Raw genomic sequence first — 19,658 nt, 5'->3', positions numbered from 1 at the left:
CACTCATTCTCCCATTATAACTATTTTGCCTTGATTTCTATGCTCTGACTAAAGAATAAAGAAATTCCATATTAATTTAAGTTTTTCTGAGGAGGCAACTAAAAAAAAAAATCAGTTGTCTTTGGCTAGAAAGAATCTATGAATGCTGGCCATTCTGCAATGGAAAGCATGGTAACTCTACTTTTGAAAAGCAGCATTGTCCCACTAATGCGACTTAGCTGGAGGTGTCTGGATGATAAGACCTGTGGATTACTGCAGGATTTAGTATCATGATGTTGATCCACGGAGCACGGATTATTCCGTTGTTCCTCAGTCTATAGTTAGTTCCAGTTAGCTGTGCTCTGGCAAGTGGGCTAATGTGTGTTGGCAGGACCATTTGGTCTTCTGGGGCTCTTAGCTGCCACACCAGGCTGCTTTGGGTTTCCCCCCAGGGCACCATATTGCGCAGAACAAGGGAACAGAATGATCATTACCAGTTGTCACCTACTATATGTCCAGAAAGTGCCTAAGGACTGTACTCGTCTTCTTTACTTACAAGTTGACTGAAGCGTTTATCAGCTTCTCAAGAATGTCTGCAGTTTCTTGAAAACAGTAAAACTCAAATTCAGATGAATATAGTGAAATTTAAACCCTTAAAAATAGGGGGTTTTCCTTAATACAAGCCCTTATCTGCTTTGAAGATAGCAACAACTGGTAATCCTCCGAGACCTGACCTTCCCCCTTAACAAAGTAGCTCTGATATTTCTTCTATGAGTTGTTTTGCATGATTGTTGCATGTGTTCTATATTTAACTATCCAGGGTCCTTCATATTGAATTTATACTACAAAATTTTTGTAGAATATACTCATTATGTTAAAGAACCTAGAGGAGCCAGTGTGCCATATGAAGAGCTGCCAAACTAATTTTAATGTATTACCTGTGTGGGGGATTCTACAGACCTTAATCAAATTAGTTGTGTTCATAATATTTGAGAGCAGGTCTGAGGAGAGCTGCTTGGAGATATTGATGGATGAGAAGGTCAACATGACCTGGCAATGTGCACTGGCAGCCCAAAAAGCTAAGATGTATGAGACCCCTCCTAACCCAAACCTTCCTCTGATTAGATGATACTACAACTACTGTTGTATGTATTGGTGAAACTACTAGGATCTCTTCTGTTGGACTTATGTTATCTTGTATTATGAGGCAGATCTTCTCCTGGGCACAGCTCTGTCACCATCTGAAACCAACTTACAGGTATAGGGCATATCCAGCAATAAATGAGAAAAGAAATCACAAAAGTAAAAATTTGCCATAGACTTGGCAGGTGAACATAAAGCCAGGAAGATGCATTGGAGAGCTGCTTGCACAGGCAGAGTAGTTTTGTTCCTAAGGGGTAAGACCACACACTTAATAATCTGAAAGAATTTTCTTAAACTGAGTTTACTGACTTTTTTGCTGTTATGCTTTTAGGTTTATTTTGTTGCAGCATGTGCATATATGTTCTTGAATATTGTATTTATTTATTAAAAAGTGAAAAATTAACCTTCTCATGAGTGGGGGAAAAAGCCTACAGGTGTGGGAAGGCATAGAATCATACTAGCATAGTTTGGTTGGGGTTGGAAGGGACTGTAGAGATCCTTTATTTCCGTCATTCCCAGCTTTGGGCAGTGACATTTTCCATTAAACCGGGTTGCTTAAAGCCCCTCCCAACCATGGAAACTTCTGGCATTAGAGTAAACCACCAAACCCGATCTTTGAATGATACCTAGAAACTTTGTGATACAGTATTTCTTCTCAGAAGTGAAGCATGAGCTTTGTGTCCTTTCCAAGTTTCACCAGTTTCAAATAACTGTGTTATTTTTGTAATTTTGATTTGAGTTTGTTTGAAACAAAAGCAGCAGAAAAAGAACATGACAAAAACCATCCTAAATTCTCAGGGTTCTGCTAAACTTAGGTAAAGTTTCATTCTCCCTCCATGTGCTAAGACTCCTAATCAGTATCCAGATCAAGTGTTCTTTTGCTGTAAAGAGTCACATTTGATAGTTGATTTTTATAGAAACAAAGCAGAAGTGGGAATATTTTTAGCAACCCGTATTTGCTTCACTGATTGTCCTTTCAGACATGCAGAACACCACATTCATTTACAATCTGCCTTTTTCTTCTGTACCCAACAGACTTAGAGGCATCTCACAACAAATGTACTGCACAAGAGCAGTAGTCTAAATTAATCTGCTCCTTTCACTTGTCGTCATTTGCAAAGAAAAGATGGCCCAGTAGTTAAGTCATTAGTCTGCTGCTTTGGAGATAGATTTTACTGCTCTTAAGTTGTAGATTTCCTTTCCAACTAGGACAGATCTGTCAGATGAGGAGGATGCAGCTCCATCTAACCATCCATTGAGGGTGATTATATGTCCATCCTCAGATACTGCAGTAAATGCTCAAAGTAAGACCATGAGAGAATTTAAATAGTATTCTAATAAAAAAGAAATTGTGATTATTATACAGCAGATCTTGTAGCCTACAGTCAGTGTTGAAAACAAAGAATTTAACGTGAGTAAATTATTTAGCATCAAGCATTCTCTTTTAAATTGTCTGCTTTTTGTAGGACACCATTTTTACTATAACAGCTTTTGTATCACACTGTGAGATTTCCGTAAGACCAGCTATAGTTGTCCTTACTGTGGTCCATAGTAATTGCATGCAGCATGAGTGTTTTAAAGCAATTATGTCGTTTAGTCAAAACTTTTAATGAAGTTTGTAAAGACAAGTTATTACTTATTTCTGTCACTATAGCGCATGTAACCCCAATTTCTGAGGGAGGATGGTAGGTATGAGTGATTGGGTAGACTCCAGTTTGAATCAGGTATGGTCTTTGGAAGGACTGAGTGCTCTGTCTTATTGCTTGTGAAGCATATTGCACTAAGTCTGTCATCTGGCAGATGTGGACTTGTTGATCCTTGTGGGTCCCTGAGCACAACACAGCACAAAGCACCAGGACTCCATCAGAAGGTTGTATAAAAGAGATTTATTATAGCAATATGTTGCCTTTATAGTTTTTCAAGATATTTACATTTACTTAACAGATGCATACACTGCCCATTGGTCATAAGAAAGAAACAAAGTTCTCAATGGGTAAACAAGGAGCCAAGTCATTCTGTGAGCCAGCTAAAGTCCATATCTTTTAACTTTCTCTCTCATCATGTTGTCATGGTGATAGCCTTGGTGTCTTCCTCAAGAGACATACGGGGCTTTCCTTATCTTTAGGAAGTCTTCCCTGGCTCACAAGAACAGCACAAAATGTCTTTCCTACAGGTTCCTTCCAGCTCATCATATTCTGTGATTCAGAGATTCCCAGTGAAGTCATCTTAATTTTACAGCACTACTGACAAAACTTTGGTCTGAAGTAACAGCTGAAGCATTCAGTACCTCTGGTTCTTTGTTTTTCTTGTAGGGTCAACGATTGCATCTTGCGCGTGAACGAGGTTGACGTGTCGGAAGTGTCACACAGCAAGGCCGTGGAGGCCCTGAAGGAGGCCGGCTCCATAGTGCGATTGTACGTCCGGCGAAGGAGACCTATACTGGAGACCGTCGTAGAGATCAAGTTGTTCAAAGGACCGAAAGGTAGATAAGAAAACTATAAAGGTGTCCATTTTAAACTTGGTGTTTAGCCTCTCTTGTAGCTTAAATGGCATCAGGCCTTGTTGATTTGCTAACTGATTGACATGTCAGATACTGAAATGTAGTTCATTTAGGCAGGTAGAACTAGAATTCATGGTTAATCTCCTCCTGAAATATAAGGGAGTTCAAGGAGTTGTGGTTTGCTTCATTTGATATTTACTCTCTTATTACCTTCTAAGGACACATGGAGATACTATGTGGCAGCACATATACTACCTTTAAAGTTCCTTTACTCAGACCTTTAAGGTGCTGTTGAATATGGAGTTTCTGAATTCTTCGTCTTTTCAGAAGGTTTTTTGATTATCCAGCTTGGCCTCTCTACTTTCATTATGTTTTTTTCTAATCATCTTCGGAACATGAAGAATATCAACTTAGCCAGATGCATAGAAGAATTTTATTTTATTCTTTAACAAAATTGTGTGGAAATGTAGCACAAAACCTTCACTAGTCTAAATGAGCTTTATTGCTTCCAGCAGAACCTTCTGGTTACAGAACAAAAAGCCAAATTCCTTTCTAGAAGCATTTTTCTTCATAGCTAATTTCTGGACAAAGAAAATGCATATTTTCATGGTACATATGAATAGAATGAACAGCAGTTAATTATTTTGATCCATAATAGCTATTTCACAAACAGGTCTTTGATAAATATATATATATGTGTTATGAAATGAAGACATTTGCATGTATCTTAATATATGCAGTGCACATGAGATTACTCACCGTATTTTATCTATAGTAAATAATCTACAGCTTTTTCAGTGTTCTCCCTTACATGTTCTTTCATGTGAATATTGTAATTTCCTTCTCCATAGGGTTTTTTAATAGTAGTAGTGGAGTATATTTAATATATTGAGACATATTGTTGAGCTTGACCTCTAATACTCAACAAAGATAGTGCAACACTGAAAACAGTGCACTCTCTGACACTGCAGTGTATTCATTATGCTCTGCTCTTAGAGAAGAGTAAGATATATTGAAACAGGCATTTAATGGTAAATCCCTGAAAGTCTGGATTCTTGCGGTCAATTATGATGCTGGATTGTTTTTCTAACAGAAAAGCATTTCTAATGGTATTTTGTATGCATGTGAATTCAGAGTAGAAATGCAGGCAGTGTTTTTAAAGATTTGGAGTTAAAGTAAGTGTGTGATGTGATAGTCATTTTGAGAGACCTAAGGCTAAAGAAACTAAAATTAACTTGTACTTTCTGGTTGTGATGAAGCAGTAAAAATTATTCACCGTGACCAAATTTTTGCCACATTGTGAAAATGGACAAGAGAGGCAATCATTATCGAATAATGGGTTTGCATTGTGTTTGTTTTGAGTGTATGCCTGAAACTATTTCTTTTTACAGTTATTTTCATAAAACAGAATGGATACCAAAAAATGGACACCTTTTAGGGCAAGCTAAAAAACTTTTGCTTCTTACTGCTGCAAATATGATTTTGTGTCTATATTCTTATATGAAGTTTACTACAGATAATTCTATAAATAATAAATTTTATTGTTAAGTTGAATATTTTTTTTATATTTTCACAGGAACAAGTTAGCTGAAAACTTGGATGAAAAATAAGTTTATGGACTAGTTTTCTACAAAAGCCAGGGCTTTTACCTTCATAATTCAGGCAGTAAGGAAGCCTGCTCTATTAGGCTTTCTGTATTCTAGAAATAAAAAAGGAAAATGAAGAAAATAAATAATTTATAGTTGAGACTAAAAACCTTAACAATACTATTTTTAATATCTAGAGCATATTTCCTTTGATTTTTTCAAAACCTTCCATGAAGAAATTATCTATTGCAAGGCATCAAACTCTTAGCAGAAGTTGAGAATAAAACCCATGACTCTTGGCTGTAGTCACTCCTGTGATGCTTATCTCCTCATATTTCAGGTGATTTATCTGTGAACTTTTCTTTCACCATTACCATGCAACATAAGAACCACTTAGTATTTATATAAACAGTGTTTCTTACTTCTCAGAGTGAAATTGGGATGTTTTGGTGTCCAGAGCAGGATCTGAAAACTAGCATGGTAGCTTTCACACCATTCCTTCTTTCCTACTCACGAAATCAATAAAGTAAGTAAATCTGTTTTTTAGACAAGAAGGTTGTTGCATACCAAAATTGGAATAGCAATTATCTTTTCAATTATTTTCCTGACTGTCTCTGTCAGTATATAACCCAGCATTTACTGAGTTCATTCCTTCCTGCCCTGAGAATTCACCACATGAAAACAAGTCTTGGCAACCCTAATGCCAGGTAAACTCAGAGATCCCTAACTTGCCTGTGTGTAGTAGATTATATCTTTCAGCCCTTGAAGTTGGTAAAGAAGGAAATTTGCAAGGCTTTATATATAGAGGTCCTTTTAATTTCATCTGAGATATTCAAGATGAGGGCTTTTACAAGTTTAATCCATAGAGGTTAGTTGAGTTTTTTTAATGAGCATTTATTTTTGTTGCTAGCAACTACCATACAGAAGACATTGATTAATTTGGTGAAGGTGTTTTAAACATCATATATTGAATAAGCATTGTCTGGAGATGGCTTTGAGTGTGTAACAGGGGGAAGGGCATTCTCTTGTGCTGCCAGGAGGTCCCTTCTAAATGCAGATCCCCATGCAGTTGTTCCTGTTGTTTTAAAGAAAGGCTCTCCTAGTGTCATGTGTGCTAAGCCTTTAGTTTTATTTTTGGGAGCAGAAGATGTAAACAAAGACACAATGAGTTGTGTAATAGGAAAATCAAGGGTTCAAAGAGAGCTTCAGCTGTGTAGGCATTTAAAGCTGATCATCACTTTGACACACCTGATTGCAAATACTGGCAGATAGCCACAGTCTGTGTCTTGAAGGTAATTGCCAGCTCTCTTTCATGTGCTTTGGAGATTGTCTTTTGTATGCCTCTTGCATGTCTCCTCAGGCAGGCATACAATTCACAGTATGGCTTTGCAAAGGATTGAGTGGCCAACAGTGGATGTTTTGTTTCAGTCACTCCCAGGGCACTGCAGATTTTAGCAGCCAGCATCTCTACAGTGGCTGACAGCTGTAACAGAGGAAAGATATACTTGCAGCTTTCTTATTTAAATCACTGGGATTTAGACACTACTGAAAATCCTGTCATTAAGTAATATGCTTTTCTTGGTCTGTATTGAAACAAGACTAGCAGTAATGAGAATGGATTGCACTCACTGCAGTGTTTGCTCCTGGAGAGCAAAATGCAGGCATTCAAAACAAAGCAGTTTAATGATGCTGTCTGCTTTGTAATATAACTTGTGCATTAGCTGCCTGTAAGACCCTGCAAAGGTCTGTGTATGGGCAGTGGATTGTGAACTTCAGTCACTGTTCAGCGGTTCCAGTGCTCTCTCCCATTTCATTGCATTTGAAGAATTTTAAACCAAAGTAGTTTCATTGACCTCAAGATTTTCATGCTGTCCTATCACACTCCAAATATACTTTTACTAAATCCAGAAGCATTGAGTAGTGTGATGATGCACAATTACTTTGCTGATGTACAAGTGGTAGAAATTAAACTTGCTTAATTTTAATTTCATTTTATAAATGATCTTCTACCGTTAGAAGAAATACATTTTTAAATGTATTTCTACCATGTAGAAAATTTCTGGCAGTGAGAAACTTGGGTAAACACAGAGGTCATGTAAAATATTACCTGCCTCCTTGCATACCTAGCTGGTAATTTAAGCTCTGATATAATGTACCTGAACGGGGGGGAAAAAAGGGCAGAAAATAAGGATTCTTGTAACTACAGCACTGTCAGATCAGATAATAAACTTTTGACCTCACTTTTGTGGGAAATGTGGTGTCTTAGAAGACATCAGAACTGCAGAAATGAAGTTCAGGGTATGTGAAGCAGAACAGCTGAGTACCAGGAAACTTAAGAGGAAAATTGTCAGACTGAAAAACACCCAAAAAAAAAGGAACAACATAAAGGACAGCTAATTTTGCTATCTGGATTTTCTCGTGGCTTGGGTATAAAGTCATAGAGAAACAGGATTACTTTCCCACACCCTTGATGATAATAGTGCATATCATTACAGTGTTTGAGCTGTGTCAGGATGTTGCCACGATGACTGGAGCTGCCCTTCTGTTCATGCCGTTTTAGATGAAAGGCTCTGGACACACCAACAGCTGTCTCACTTTTTGGTTTCTAAAAGCATACTTTTTGCTCATTCCTGATGAATTCAGCCAGTGACACATTCCTATGAGGTCCACCTCACACAGCTTTGGGCACTAAATCATGTTTAGGGACATTTCATTCTTTGCTCTTTCTGCTCTTAGAATTAGGGCCATATCAAAACTTTTCTTTTAATCCATTTGGAGTGTGATTATATTTTGGGGCTTCAGATTAAAAATTAATGCATCTCTTAAGCACTGTTCAGCCCCATTTTGTATCTCCCTCTGGATGGCTGTTCTTCTTATCTTAAATTTCTTAATCAGCAAAGACTAAGCTCCTAAATCAGACATCTAATAAAATATGCAAAAAATAAGATAGGATTAATATAAAGGGCATAATGTGCATTTATTTTGAGAGTTATGTGTATCTGTCTAAATGTTAGACTACGTCATTGGGCATAACCAGTTCCAGAGTTCCCATTTCATTGTGTTCTGTGCTGAACTGAAGCGACTCTGTGGCACATGGTAGATTTTCTTTTCCTGTAACTATTTGGTTTATTCTTGATGTCACTGAGTAAAGTCAATGGATGGTAATGAAGCTTTCTTACTATACTAGGAAAAGAATCAGTATGGTCTAATTTGTGTATTTTTAAACTCACTGGTAAGTTACGAGATTTTCTTTGGAAGATGCAGAAAATTTTCACCATCAATATACGGTATGATTTCACTGTAGATTTATCTTGGCTTGTTACTGAAATGTCCTCTAGTCTATTAATGTCTGTAGTTTCCTAGAGGTTCATGCTACTTTTTTCATGAGAATAGATGTATTTTAATTTGAATTGATGGCTTTATTGGAAATGTCTTGTGTGTTCTGTTGCATGGATGGTAACCCAGCTTGCAGTGACAACTGAAATAGTCACAAAAGTACACTTCAATGATGTGTGTTTCAAAATGTCTGCTAAAAAAAAAGTGTTCAATTCAGAATATCAGAATAGAGGGTTCATTTTAAAAAAAAAGTGCTGCTTTCAGTAAGGAATGGAGAAAACTTACAACTTTTATCTAGCAAAGCAAAGTCAAAAGTTACCTTTTTATCTCAGGTAATAGCTGCAGCACTTAAAATGAAAGAAAGGACTTTTTGCAAACAAAGAACCCCAATTATTTATTTCCCAATTTCAGAGAATAGTGAGAGCTTTCAGATCTTACTGTTTGATAACTGATTGCAAGTGCTTGCTTCAGACTGATGATGGTACATATTTTTTTTTTATTCTTTTTTTTATTGCAGCTATCACTTCTACTACTTAAATGATGTATTTTCTCTAATTTAAGAGACAGTAAATATGCCATAGCAAACTTTAGCATGTGGGAATAGGGGATTTTATGACAAGTTAGTCAGATATTTTCTTAATTAAAAAATTATGTTTTGTAAGGTCCAAAGTGTTTTTCAACAAAATCATTTTTGTACATTTTGAACAGAACCTTTTCTTATGGTCTTTGAAGAATTTCATTCTTATGATCCTATCAGCTGTGAATTTACTTCTGGTTTTCAATGTTCTCTTCCTTTTGTGCTCTGTGAATCCTTATCTAAAACAGAGAAAAATGGAGCAACTTAAAGATAGAATCATATAAAAATGAGGAAGCAAGCAAACTTTCTCAAGTGTGGGTTTAACAAACTATCTTGGTTCTCAACTCTAATTTAAATGCTTCACTTCATATTATTGTAACCTGAAGTATCACTTATTTCAAGTATAAATAGAAAACTAACACAGTTGAAACTAAAATACCCTTTATTGTGAAATGTCTTTGCTTGAAGGAACTCGTATTTCCTCCAAATAGCAGAAAGTGCTCCATCAAACACTAATACATATTTTTCCAGCTTTAAGATAGTGGCCCAAACTATCATTTATAAATTAACATCACTAAAAGCATGGCTTCCCTGCAGGCTAGGATTGTCTAGTGTAAGAATATGTGAGTATCTGATAGTTTATCACATGAAAATTGCATTCTCTTGAAAATCATGAAATTAGAAAGCACCATGATAAAAGTGCTGTAAAAGCCTCTGCTGTTTTCCAGCCATGTTTTGAAACATTTGTGTTGCCAGTGCCTGATGTGGTAAAAGTGGTAGCTTTTATCTGCACCTTTATATTTCCCAGACTGAGGATCCTGATCTTTCTTTAATTTAAGTGATGATAAATGCATGCAGCTGCTATTATCATATTCTTTTTTAGGGTAAAAATAAAATACCAAATGTATTATCTGCCTTTGGTCAGTAAAGACACGCCAACCCATTTGTGTAAGTTACCATCTATGAAGCTTTTCTTTAAAAATCACACTTTGATTCTGTGAAGTAGTTCCTTCTATTCCTGAGGAAAAGTAGTCCTTGTATACAATTTCACAAAGTAATGGTTATTATTCTAATGACATTTCAGTTCTAGTTTCTCAGGCTTTTTCTTTTTTGTCTCTAGTGGAGAAAGAAGGTAAATCTGTTATGTTTTTTGTTAAAAATGCAGTTTAATGGCAGGAAGTGGTGGAATCAGCTTGTCCTCACATCAGACTTAATTTAACCATCTTTGGAGATTGGTAGTCAGTCATTAAAGAAATTATTTTCCAAATCAAAAAGGATATTTTCAAAGGGAATTCAAAATCCCCTCTTCTGGCTGGTCATCTCCCTTAAAACTGGAGCTCTCCTGTGAACTGTAGGATATTACTTGCTTGAAATCTTTTATATTTTCACCATGACTATGATTTTCCTTTTTTCTATTTAACTGTCGTTTTCCATTAGCAGTAAAGAAGTAAACAATATGTCTGGAAAGACTGTGCAGCAATAATATATGTATGTATTTTGTCTGTTTTTCCCTTGAAACCATTAAGCTCTTAAGAACTCTCCAAGCATTTCTGAAGAATCCTGTGTTCATCTGCAAAATGAACATCTAATCTCATAGTGTATTTTAAATAAAATTTTCTAGAAATCATTCACAAAGATTTCCACTGATATGAACATTGCTTTTTGCAGCTCCATCAGGATAACTATTTCTGAAGTGGTGCAGTAGCAATTTTCAAGTGCAGTGCTGTATTTTAATAGCCAATTGAGATGGCTATAAAAATTCAGCACTGTGCATTAAGATCATTACTAAATTGCTTCAGCAATACTTACTGATGAGGCAGCTTCAGCAGAACACATTTCATCTTAATGAACTGTGGCTGCAATAGAGCAAAAAGCAGCAACTCAGGGAAAGATAGATGTGCAGGTAGGCTTGGATGCCAACAAACTGGAGATTTTGTTTCAAGAAAAATAAGGTTTGGTTGGTTGCTTTTTGTTTTCAGTGGAGAAAGAAAAAAAAAGTCTACCATCTTTTTCATTACAATTGAGTTAAATGGCAGAAGATGGTGCTATGAAAATGTGTCACATCAGACCAAATTCAGCCATCTTTGGAGCTAAGCAGATCATTGACATTTCAATTGACAGAATTTTCTGTGCTTCTTCTTTCTGAATTAGGTAAGAATTGTGTATTATTATCCAGTTGCCATGATTTCATTGACTCTGAGTAGAGACATCAAAGGGTATGGTGTACCAGTGTGACCTTGTTTTTTTATTATTCTGTCATGAGATGTTGGCCTTTTTGCTGTGGTCAAAGTTATTTCTGAGGCTTTTGCTGCAATTCAAGAGCTGTTAGCATGACATATAGATTCCCCTGATACTGTCGTTGTCACCTTCACAGGTTTAACTCAGTGAACTTCTTTCTGAAAATTTGAGAGAAGGAAGATGTAGGGCTTGGGTTTGTTTTTGTTTTGTTTGTTTGTTTTTATTGCTTCCTTTAGAGACAGGGCTTATTAATTTCTATGCTCAGCTCTTGGGTAAGTGATGGAGATGGATGCATCTCCAGCTTTTGTTCATATGGCATCCTTCTGGGTGACAGTAAAGCAGGCCATTTAAAAATTCTGCACTTGATTTATCCCGTCCTTGTGGAAATGCTTCAAAGGAACTTCCCTTCTAAATGGATTTCCCAGTTACATAATGATCTCCAGCGTGCTGCTGAAAAGTTTCTTGGAACATCTTTTGTCTTGGGCTTGGATGAAAAACTGTGATGTGTGTGCTTTGGGATTTTATTTGACACTGTGTCCTTTTACTCTCTGCAATTTTTAAAAATCCCAAAGACTAAGTGCCTTTTTGGTTTTGGTTTGGTTTTTTTTGTCTATGCCAAGTGTAAGGAAAATTCCCCATGGATCTTGGCCAGCTTCTTTTCCAGTTCCAAGGTTTTCTCCTGACTAAATGTAATACAGTAAGTCTCATAATTTTGTCATTATAGCATGACTTTGTACTCCTTTTTTCCTCTAGGTTGTAAATTTCTGAGTCAGAAAATAGTTTCATCATTTCCCTTCCCATTCTAGAGTGCTGTGTAAGAGTTAAAAGGGGAGCTAGAGAAGATCCCTTTCATTAGGTTTGCCATTGCTGTTTTCATCAGGAGGACAGGAGGTGCAGCAGACAGTGTAGTGAGTGTCAATTGTCTCATCAGTATTTCCAGATGCACAATAAATCAAAAGATAGGGAAGGACAGTGTGGCATCATTTGCTGATCTACTGGGCTGAGTATGGAAAAACCCTTTCTGTAGACAGGAGGTCAACATCATTTTTCCTTTTTTTTTAATGGAGTAGTGAGGATTTCCTAGGGAGTGGCAGTTTTCTTGGCCTTTTTCCTCTACCTATCTGATCCTTGTTTTAAATTCTTCAGGTAAATTTTAGAGAATGATTATTATGCTTGATCTTTCACCACTTTAATATTAATTTTTCAAAAGTTATAAGACAACTGTTGCTGGAACCTGATTGACATCCTGATGCCACAGAAGATGGAGATTAGCCTGCTATGTTGAATGTGTTTATTGACACAATGTATTTTATTTCACCTGAGTAGTCTGAAAATCCTTATGTTTCCCTCTTTGGAGACCTTCATCCTTTTCTGAATGTAAAGCCTAATGTGCAAATTAGGCAGATTTTTTTCAAATACGTGAAACTACAGAACAGTATTTTCATCCTTTATTGTTAAGTTAATTATCTGTGTAGCAAGGTCTGTCTTCTTGATAGTTTTTAGTTGTCCAGATCTGTCTCAAGACATCTGCTGTCTGGTAAATATCACACATCAGCAAAATACTGCATTGTCAAGAAGAGCACCTCTGAAAGAATAAATAGTATTTAATTAAATTTTTGTAGCATGAGGAGCTGTAGCTCTTCCTTTTTTCTCTTCATTTTTCTTTTCTCTTTTTGCCCTGTAATTGTAAGCATGGGCAGACAGTATCTTAAGTCTTCTGAGAAAGGCATTACAGATTCTAATCATAGTTGAGAGACAAAGCTGACTGCAGCTTTAGAGATTCAAGTAATGTGGTGAATAAAATATCATAATACAACCTATTTAAAAATTATTTTAGATTGTCAGTATTATTCTTTTGTTTGCACTGGTTGGAAAAAAAAGGAAATAGTTACATTGAGGCATCTCTGAGCATCTGGAGGGAATAGCTGTCTTAGAATTCAAACACCAAAGTGATTAATAGCAATAGTTGTTCATCTGAGTATTTCCAGTCCTTTTTGGACTACCTTAGTCATTTCTGCAGGTCTGTCATCATAATTTTGCTTTCAGTATTCCAAATTCTAGATGAAATTTCAATTATCCTTCATTTAAAAAAAATAAATGATACATTAGTCAAATAAAAATTTCTCAATAGTATTTCATCTTTGACTTGCCATTTATTATTTTAGAACATTTGTCCAACAGCTTTGTAGAGCTGCTTTTCCTTCATCAGTTTGGGGGGTTTTTTTTTTGTTTGTTTTGTGTCTCTAAACATGGTGTTAGAATTCCTAGAAATCACAGCTATTTTCTGGAGTTCGAGTGGAAAACCCTTTGCTGTTTGCCATGGAACACCCTGTTGGTGCAGATGGTCATTCTTTGCTATTGGGCTGTCCTAAGATATGAGACCAAGAAGTCCAGGCTCTGGGACTCCAGTGCAAAAATGTTCTGTTTCTGCCTGTTTCACATCAGTGATGTGTACCAAAGGGCAGCTGGATTTTATATGCAGTGAAGGTTCCTCTGTTGCAGACACAGTGAGATTCTTACAGAAACAAAGTAGAGCCTTGCTGTGTAAAACCCTTGTGCTCCCTGACACGTAGGCAGCTGCTCTTCAATTCTTCTTTAGAGCTGGCAGTAAAGCCATTGATTTATGACAGTGTCACTTGTTCTTCTTACCTTGCAGAAACTCACTTAAGATTTTTTTCATTCAGAAATTCTGCTACTTGGTCCAATTTCAAGTTGATACATTTTTCTCAACATTAAGCTTTTGATGTGCTTGATAGATGAAAAAAATCTTCCTGTGCAGATTTTGGCTGTTGTTGAATAACAAAGGCAAGGAGATAGCTTAATGCTTATATCTTTAGTGGCTAATTTTGGAGAAAAATGCAATTCTGAAAGCTTGAAAAAGCAAATTATATCTGTGGAGGAAATCTCTGTGAAACCATAAACACTAGGGATTATATCCAAAATATTCCAAGAGCACAAAGCTCTGTGTTCATTAACTGGGATGTTGGCTTCTGAATTTTGAGTAATAGCTTATATGAACAAATAACAAACTGGCTCTTGGATTCTTTAAAAAAAACCCTGTGCTATCATTATTTTTTGATAGGAAGAAACAGTTGCAAAGCAAGATCTTGGAGCTTCGTGACATGTAAAAAAGGGTATAATGACACAAAAACTCTTTAGGATATGATAAAAGATACATTGCATAAGCTAAAAGAGCAATAGCCCCAAGATATGCTTGACATGTTTATTTTGGAAAGTGGTATTTGCAAATAAGGATACGATGGACTTTTCTTTCTCAAAACTGTGTTTTGGTTTTTGTTTGTTGTGTTTCTTATGCAAAACAATTTGTAGGTTGTCTTATGAAATTAATACAAAGGCATATTATTCACTCCAACAGAGAGAACTGAAATAAGGAAACAAAATTACAGCAAATAATTTAGTAAAATTGTTTATTGTGGGCATATTTGTATTTTATATACTGTAATTGAAAAATAAACTCAACGTAAATGGTAGGCCAGGGGTAAATCTCATCCCCACTCTGTAGGTCAGATGTGTATCATTTCTAATTTCAAATTATTATCAAATGTCATAGCCCAAATTTCTGAAAGGTTTTTTTAAATTACACTTTTAAATACTACTATAGCAAATCAGACCCCCTCTGCAATGCAGGATTGTAATTTTAGAGATGCACTTGGCAGTTACAGAGAGATGTTGTGATCATAGGTGCTTTCAAGACAAGATGTGAAAAGTGCTTACCGTTTTGCTAGCATCAGTTTTCACAGAAAGGTCATCTCTTGTAAGGTTGCTATCATGATCAAAATCAGAAACAAAGGGACAAGATCTCAGTCTCAAACGAAGAAGCAATAGGTCTGGTAGCACTTAGAGAAGCTAGATGCTCACACACTCACAGGTCCTGATGGTCTTGATGACAGACCAGCAGAATTTATGTGATGAAATCTGAGTGCTGACATTGGTCAGGCTTGAGCACCTGTGGGGAGAAGGTAAAGTGAAAAACGGGAAAGATGAAGCAGAAAATGCATCCTTAATGAACGGAACAAGAGGAGCCAAGGGACTGTGAAGCCATCAGTGTATTTTTAGAATCTCAGAAGAATATTTGAAAACGTAGGAAATCTCTTTATGAGCATCTAGAAAAAGGTTGTAGAGTAATGATAGCTAGAAGAGACCATACTTCTCTTCTGCAACATTTCCTCCTTTTTCTCAGATGACTCCATGTGCTGGGAGGGTTCAACACTAAAAGTGGTCTGAGGAAGCCAAGATGTAATTGAGCAGGGTCAACTGCAAGGTGCTTTCAGCAGAAATAACCACATATCTGCTAAATAGTGCTAACATAAAACTGTAGGAAAATAATGTGGAAAAGTAGCTAGAACTTTGTTAGCTGTAACATCTTGTCTCTAACACATCCTGCTGTGATGAAGCATTCAAATAATATATTTGGTTTTATAAATTGAGGTATGGTTTACAAAGACATAGGAGCATTCCTTTCATCTTGCACAGGTAAAGCTTTGAGCTCTGTACTTCAAGAAGGGTGTATGCCAGTTGGAGAGATTCCAGGGGAAAGCTGTAAAAATGATCAGAGATTTAGAAAGCCTGTCCTACAATGAATAAATGAGTGATCTGAAGCCATTTATCTGAAATACCAAAGACTAAGTGGGAGGTGGGGGCAGTTTATCAGCACCTGATAGCAATCTTGCCTTGCAGCACATCTTTGAAGAGTGAGTTTGCTCTCTGTGCTCCCTAGGGAGGGTGTGAAACAAAATTTAATAGATAAATAATAAAGAAGATTTGTACTAGATGTAGAAGAAGTGAGGATTGTGATTACCAGGGAGAAGATCAGGTCTGTAGCATGGGAAATACTGGGTATGCTAGGCAGCCATTTGTTAGACACAGTGCAACTGTAGTTGCTTCTACCTCAGATTGAGAAAAATAATGATCCATTGAGTTTCTTCCTGTCCCAAGATTCAGAACAAAATTTTCTCATTTCACTATACTTTGAAGACAAAGAGTAGTCATGGGGCTATTTAAGTTCTCCATCTGCAGAAATGAAGAGGGTGTCTTCCAGACAAAAAACCACATCCCTTGCCTGTCCTGAACAGTAATTTTATATTTTTCTTTTCCATATTTTTTTGCTTTAGGAAGGATAAAACATTTTAGAAAAATTTTCTGTGTATGAGAAAATATTAATGAATATTAGAACAGATGATCTGGTATCTTAATCTGCATTTCTCTGTCTTTTCAAATTTTCTGTTGCTCAAGATGGGATCATGCTTTAGGAACAATTTGATCTTGTGAGTGGCTGGTTCTTCGCCAAAGGGTGTGTTCACAGCGTGTTTCAGTATTTGGAGACTGGTAAAAACTCCTTTGTTTTGGACTGTGCCAAGTCTTTCAATGCTATGTCTTGACTTCATATAAACAGTTTTGTCCAGCTCCAATCAGAGCTGAGTTTCTTTACACCTGAAATCAGTCTTGTAGACTTCGGGTGAGTCTCACTGGTATGAATCTTTCCATCCAAATATCTGCCTAAATTTTCTAAATGGGGCCCAGAAATGGCCCGTGAATAAATCAAGATATTAGTACATTCATTCTTTCCCCAGGGTTTCATTTTTCATTGGAAATGCTGCACATATAGTTCCCAGAGACTGACCCTGGCTCTGACATTGCAGGAAAGTTCAGTGTTTATTATTAGTTGAAATAGCTGATAGAAAGGCCACGTTAATATTCCTCCTAGCTGGAACCCCTCAAGGGACTCACAGCAGGGTCTTGTGTTATGCTAGATCTCATTAAGAGGGAAACTCTTACTCACAGAAAATCTGTAGTGTTTTCTCAGGCTTGAACAACCATATTTTTAAATGTTACTCTGCATTTCAACTCTGCTAACCACACGTTCCTAGAAAATCTTTAATGGTCTAGGACCAGTATGAAAAAAAATCTGTAATTCTGTTTCAAATGTGAGTTCATATTCTCTTTCTAGTTAGTTATGCTAGAATGCAATTCCCTTTGCAAATATTTGACATAATTTCTGAGAAGTCATAGAGTCATACAATGATTAAAGAATATTTTGGGTTGGAAGGGAGCTGTAAAGGTCATCTACACCCAGCCTTCTTGCAATGATCAAGGACATCTTCAACTAGACCAGCTTTCTCAGACCTGCATTGAACACACCCCCATCCTTGATGGGGCATCATCCAAGGTGGGGCATCCACAGCTTCTCTGGGCGACCTGCACCTCACCACTCTTACAGTAAAGAGTTCCTTCTCAATGTCTAATCCAAATCTACCCTCTTTGAGTTTAAAGCTGTTACCCCCTGGCCTGTCACCAGAGGTCCTGTCCTCATATTTCTTAGAAAGGCACAAGTGTCTGACTTTACTCATTTTACTCTGTGAGAATAAAGGGTACTTCTCTCTGGCAAATAAAACATTTTTGCTTCACTTTGCTTCCTAGAGTGCTGCAAGACAGCATCATCAACAAACTGAAGTAAGGGACCAAACTGCACTTTCAGACAGACAAAAAGAATCAAAGCAAAGTGCAGTGACTCATGAATCCATTTTCAGAGTATCGTTGCCTTATTACTTCTGTTCAATAAGCACCATCTCTTTCCTTCTCTGTATCATTTAGATACCTGTTCAACTTTTAATATCATGGCTCCGTAAATTGTCTTGCATAAAAAAGCAAAATTACATGTACATTTGTGCCTTGATTTCGCTCTATGGTTTTAAGAAGGAAGTAACTGAATGGATGACAGATTGATTGTTTACAGGTTGATTGCAAATAGATAAGAGGCTGCAAGATGAACTTGGATTTCATTTTGTATTTTCAAGCTTCAACATAATTGACAGAGCTTTTCAGTAAAGTATTTCTGCTCAGCTTTGCAACAGGGATGAGAAGATAAATGTTAGATTTCCCTCATCAGATGGAGGACAAATAAACGAGGCTGATGAGTCTGTCCTTGACAGGTATGGTTTTTAAACAGATCCAAAACTGACAGACTGCTCCTTCTCTCTCCATTTTATTGGTAACAAATTATTAAATATTTGTCTCAAAGAGCCATTCAACCTAGCAGAGAACCAGCTATACTCATTTAAAGATATATCACCTAATGTTTTACAAAGTAAATAGCATTTCTCCCTGAATTTGAATAATTTTCTCATGTGTCAAGTCTGTAGATTTCAAAACTGAATCTATATGAGAAAAAAAATGGCAGGAAAAGCACAGATTTACGTAGTACAAAGACTTAAAAAATTAATGTTTCATCAAAAAGTGAAAACTACTTTAAGGCAGATCTTGATGTGCTCATCTACAGGAACATGATTTTCATTTGCATTATTAGGAGATTAAATACCTTGTTCTACTGTCAGTAATTACAGTAATTTGTGCAGAAAATGGCATGAGTACTATTTGTTAATGACTGGCAAACTGTGATCGACTGTCAGCATGAGTTTGGTTCCTACACCTGAAACAGCTGGTGTGTTTTGTGCATGGAAAGTGAACCATGTTTCAGGATTTGAACCCCAGTTAATATAGAATGGGAAAACAATAGGAGTCTTCTCATTGCAGTTGCTCCAGGTGTCTGTAACTGCCTGTCTCTTGGCACTGCATAGGAGCCATGCCCTGTTACATTTTCCCTTTGCCCAAACATTATGTGTCCAAATTTATGTAGCATCAGGAATTAAATAAGGTCAAGTGAACTTTAAGAGCATGAACAGTGGGTGAAAAGAGAAAAAAAAGCTCCAAGATTTTGTTGAATTGTCTCTGGAAGAGAGGAGACAGTCAGGGAAAGGGGACTTCTCTTGGTTTTGCACCAGTGAGATCAATGTCTGCCATGCTGATCCCATCTCCAGATACTTGTCTTCAGAATGAAAACCTTAGAGAGCCAGTTGATTATTGGTTACATATTAATGGAAAATGGCATTCTTAACAGAAGAGGCAGTTAAAATAAATGTGGCTATAAGGGCACATTTGGTAATGAGGCTAATTGCCTTAAAAATTTGGAAAAAAAAATGGGACAGTAGAGATAATTTGATTTCCCCCTTCCTTCAAGCTGTATTCATTAACTATACTCTAGGTTAGACATTCTCACAATGCATGCAAAGGTGGCTAAATGCAACATTCTCAAGCCTTGTGCTTCTCTTGAAAGGGTGGGTTAAAGGTTTCATATGTGATTCTCTAGCCAGAAAAAGAGGTTCATAATACCAGTATATCTTTCAGAACGAAAAATTGCAGAAATATTGAATAAGCATTATTATTATTGCACTGTTTTCTTCCACAATAGATCTGGCTTAGCTCTCAAGAGCCTTACAAACCT

General features: G+C 36.7%; 1 protein-coding gene across 14 annotated transcripts in view; it reads left to right on the top strand.

Moving 5' to 3' along the window:
* The window catches only part of DLG2 (discs large MAGUK scaffold protein 2), a 983,561-nt gene that overhangs the window by 676,792 nt on the left and 287,111 nt on the right, over positions 1-19,658 (top strand). For all 14 annotated transcript variants that reach the window (XM_054269787.1, XM_054269774.1, XM_054269773.1 and 11 more), the window contains one exon: positions 3,435-3,604. In XM_054269787.1, coding sequence (XP_054125762.1) covers positions 3,435-3,604 — 170 coding nt within the window. The remainder of the gene's footprint in view (positions 1-3,434; positions 3,605-19,658) is intronic.

This window comes from Melozone crissalis, unplaced genomic scaffold (genome assembly GCF_028551555.1).
Source record: "Melozone crissalis strain CALT ecotype California unplaced genomic scaffold, PUWL_Pcris_2 ptg000008l_1, whole genome shotgun sequence".
In the NCBI taxonomy this organism is placed as follows: domain Eukaryota; kingdom Metazoa; phylum Chordata; class Aves; order Passeriformes; family Passerellidae; genus Melozone; species Melozone crissalis.
Note: the sequence above shows the minus strand (reverse complement) of the source record. Positions and strands in the feature narration are given on the sequence as shown.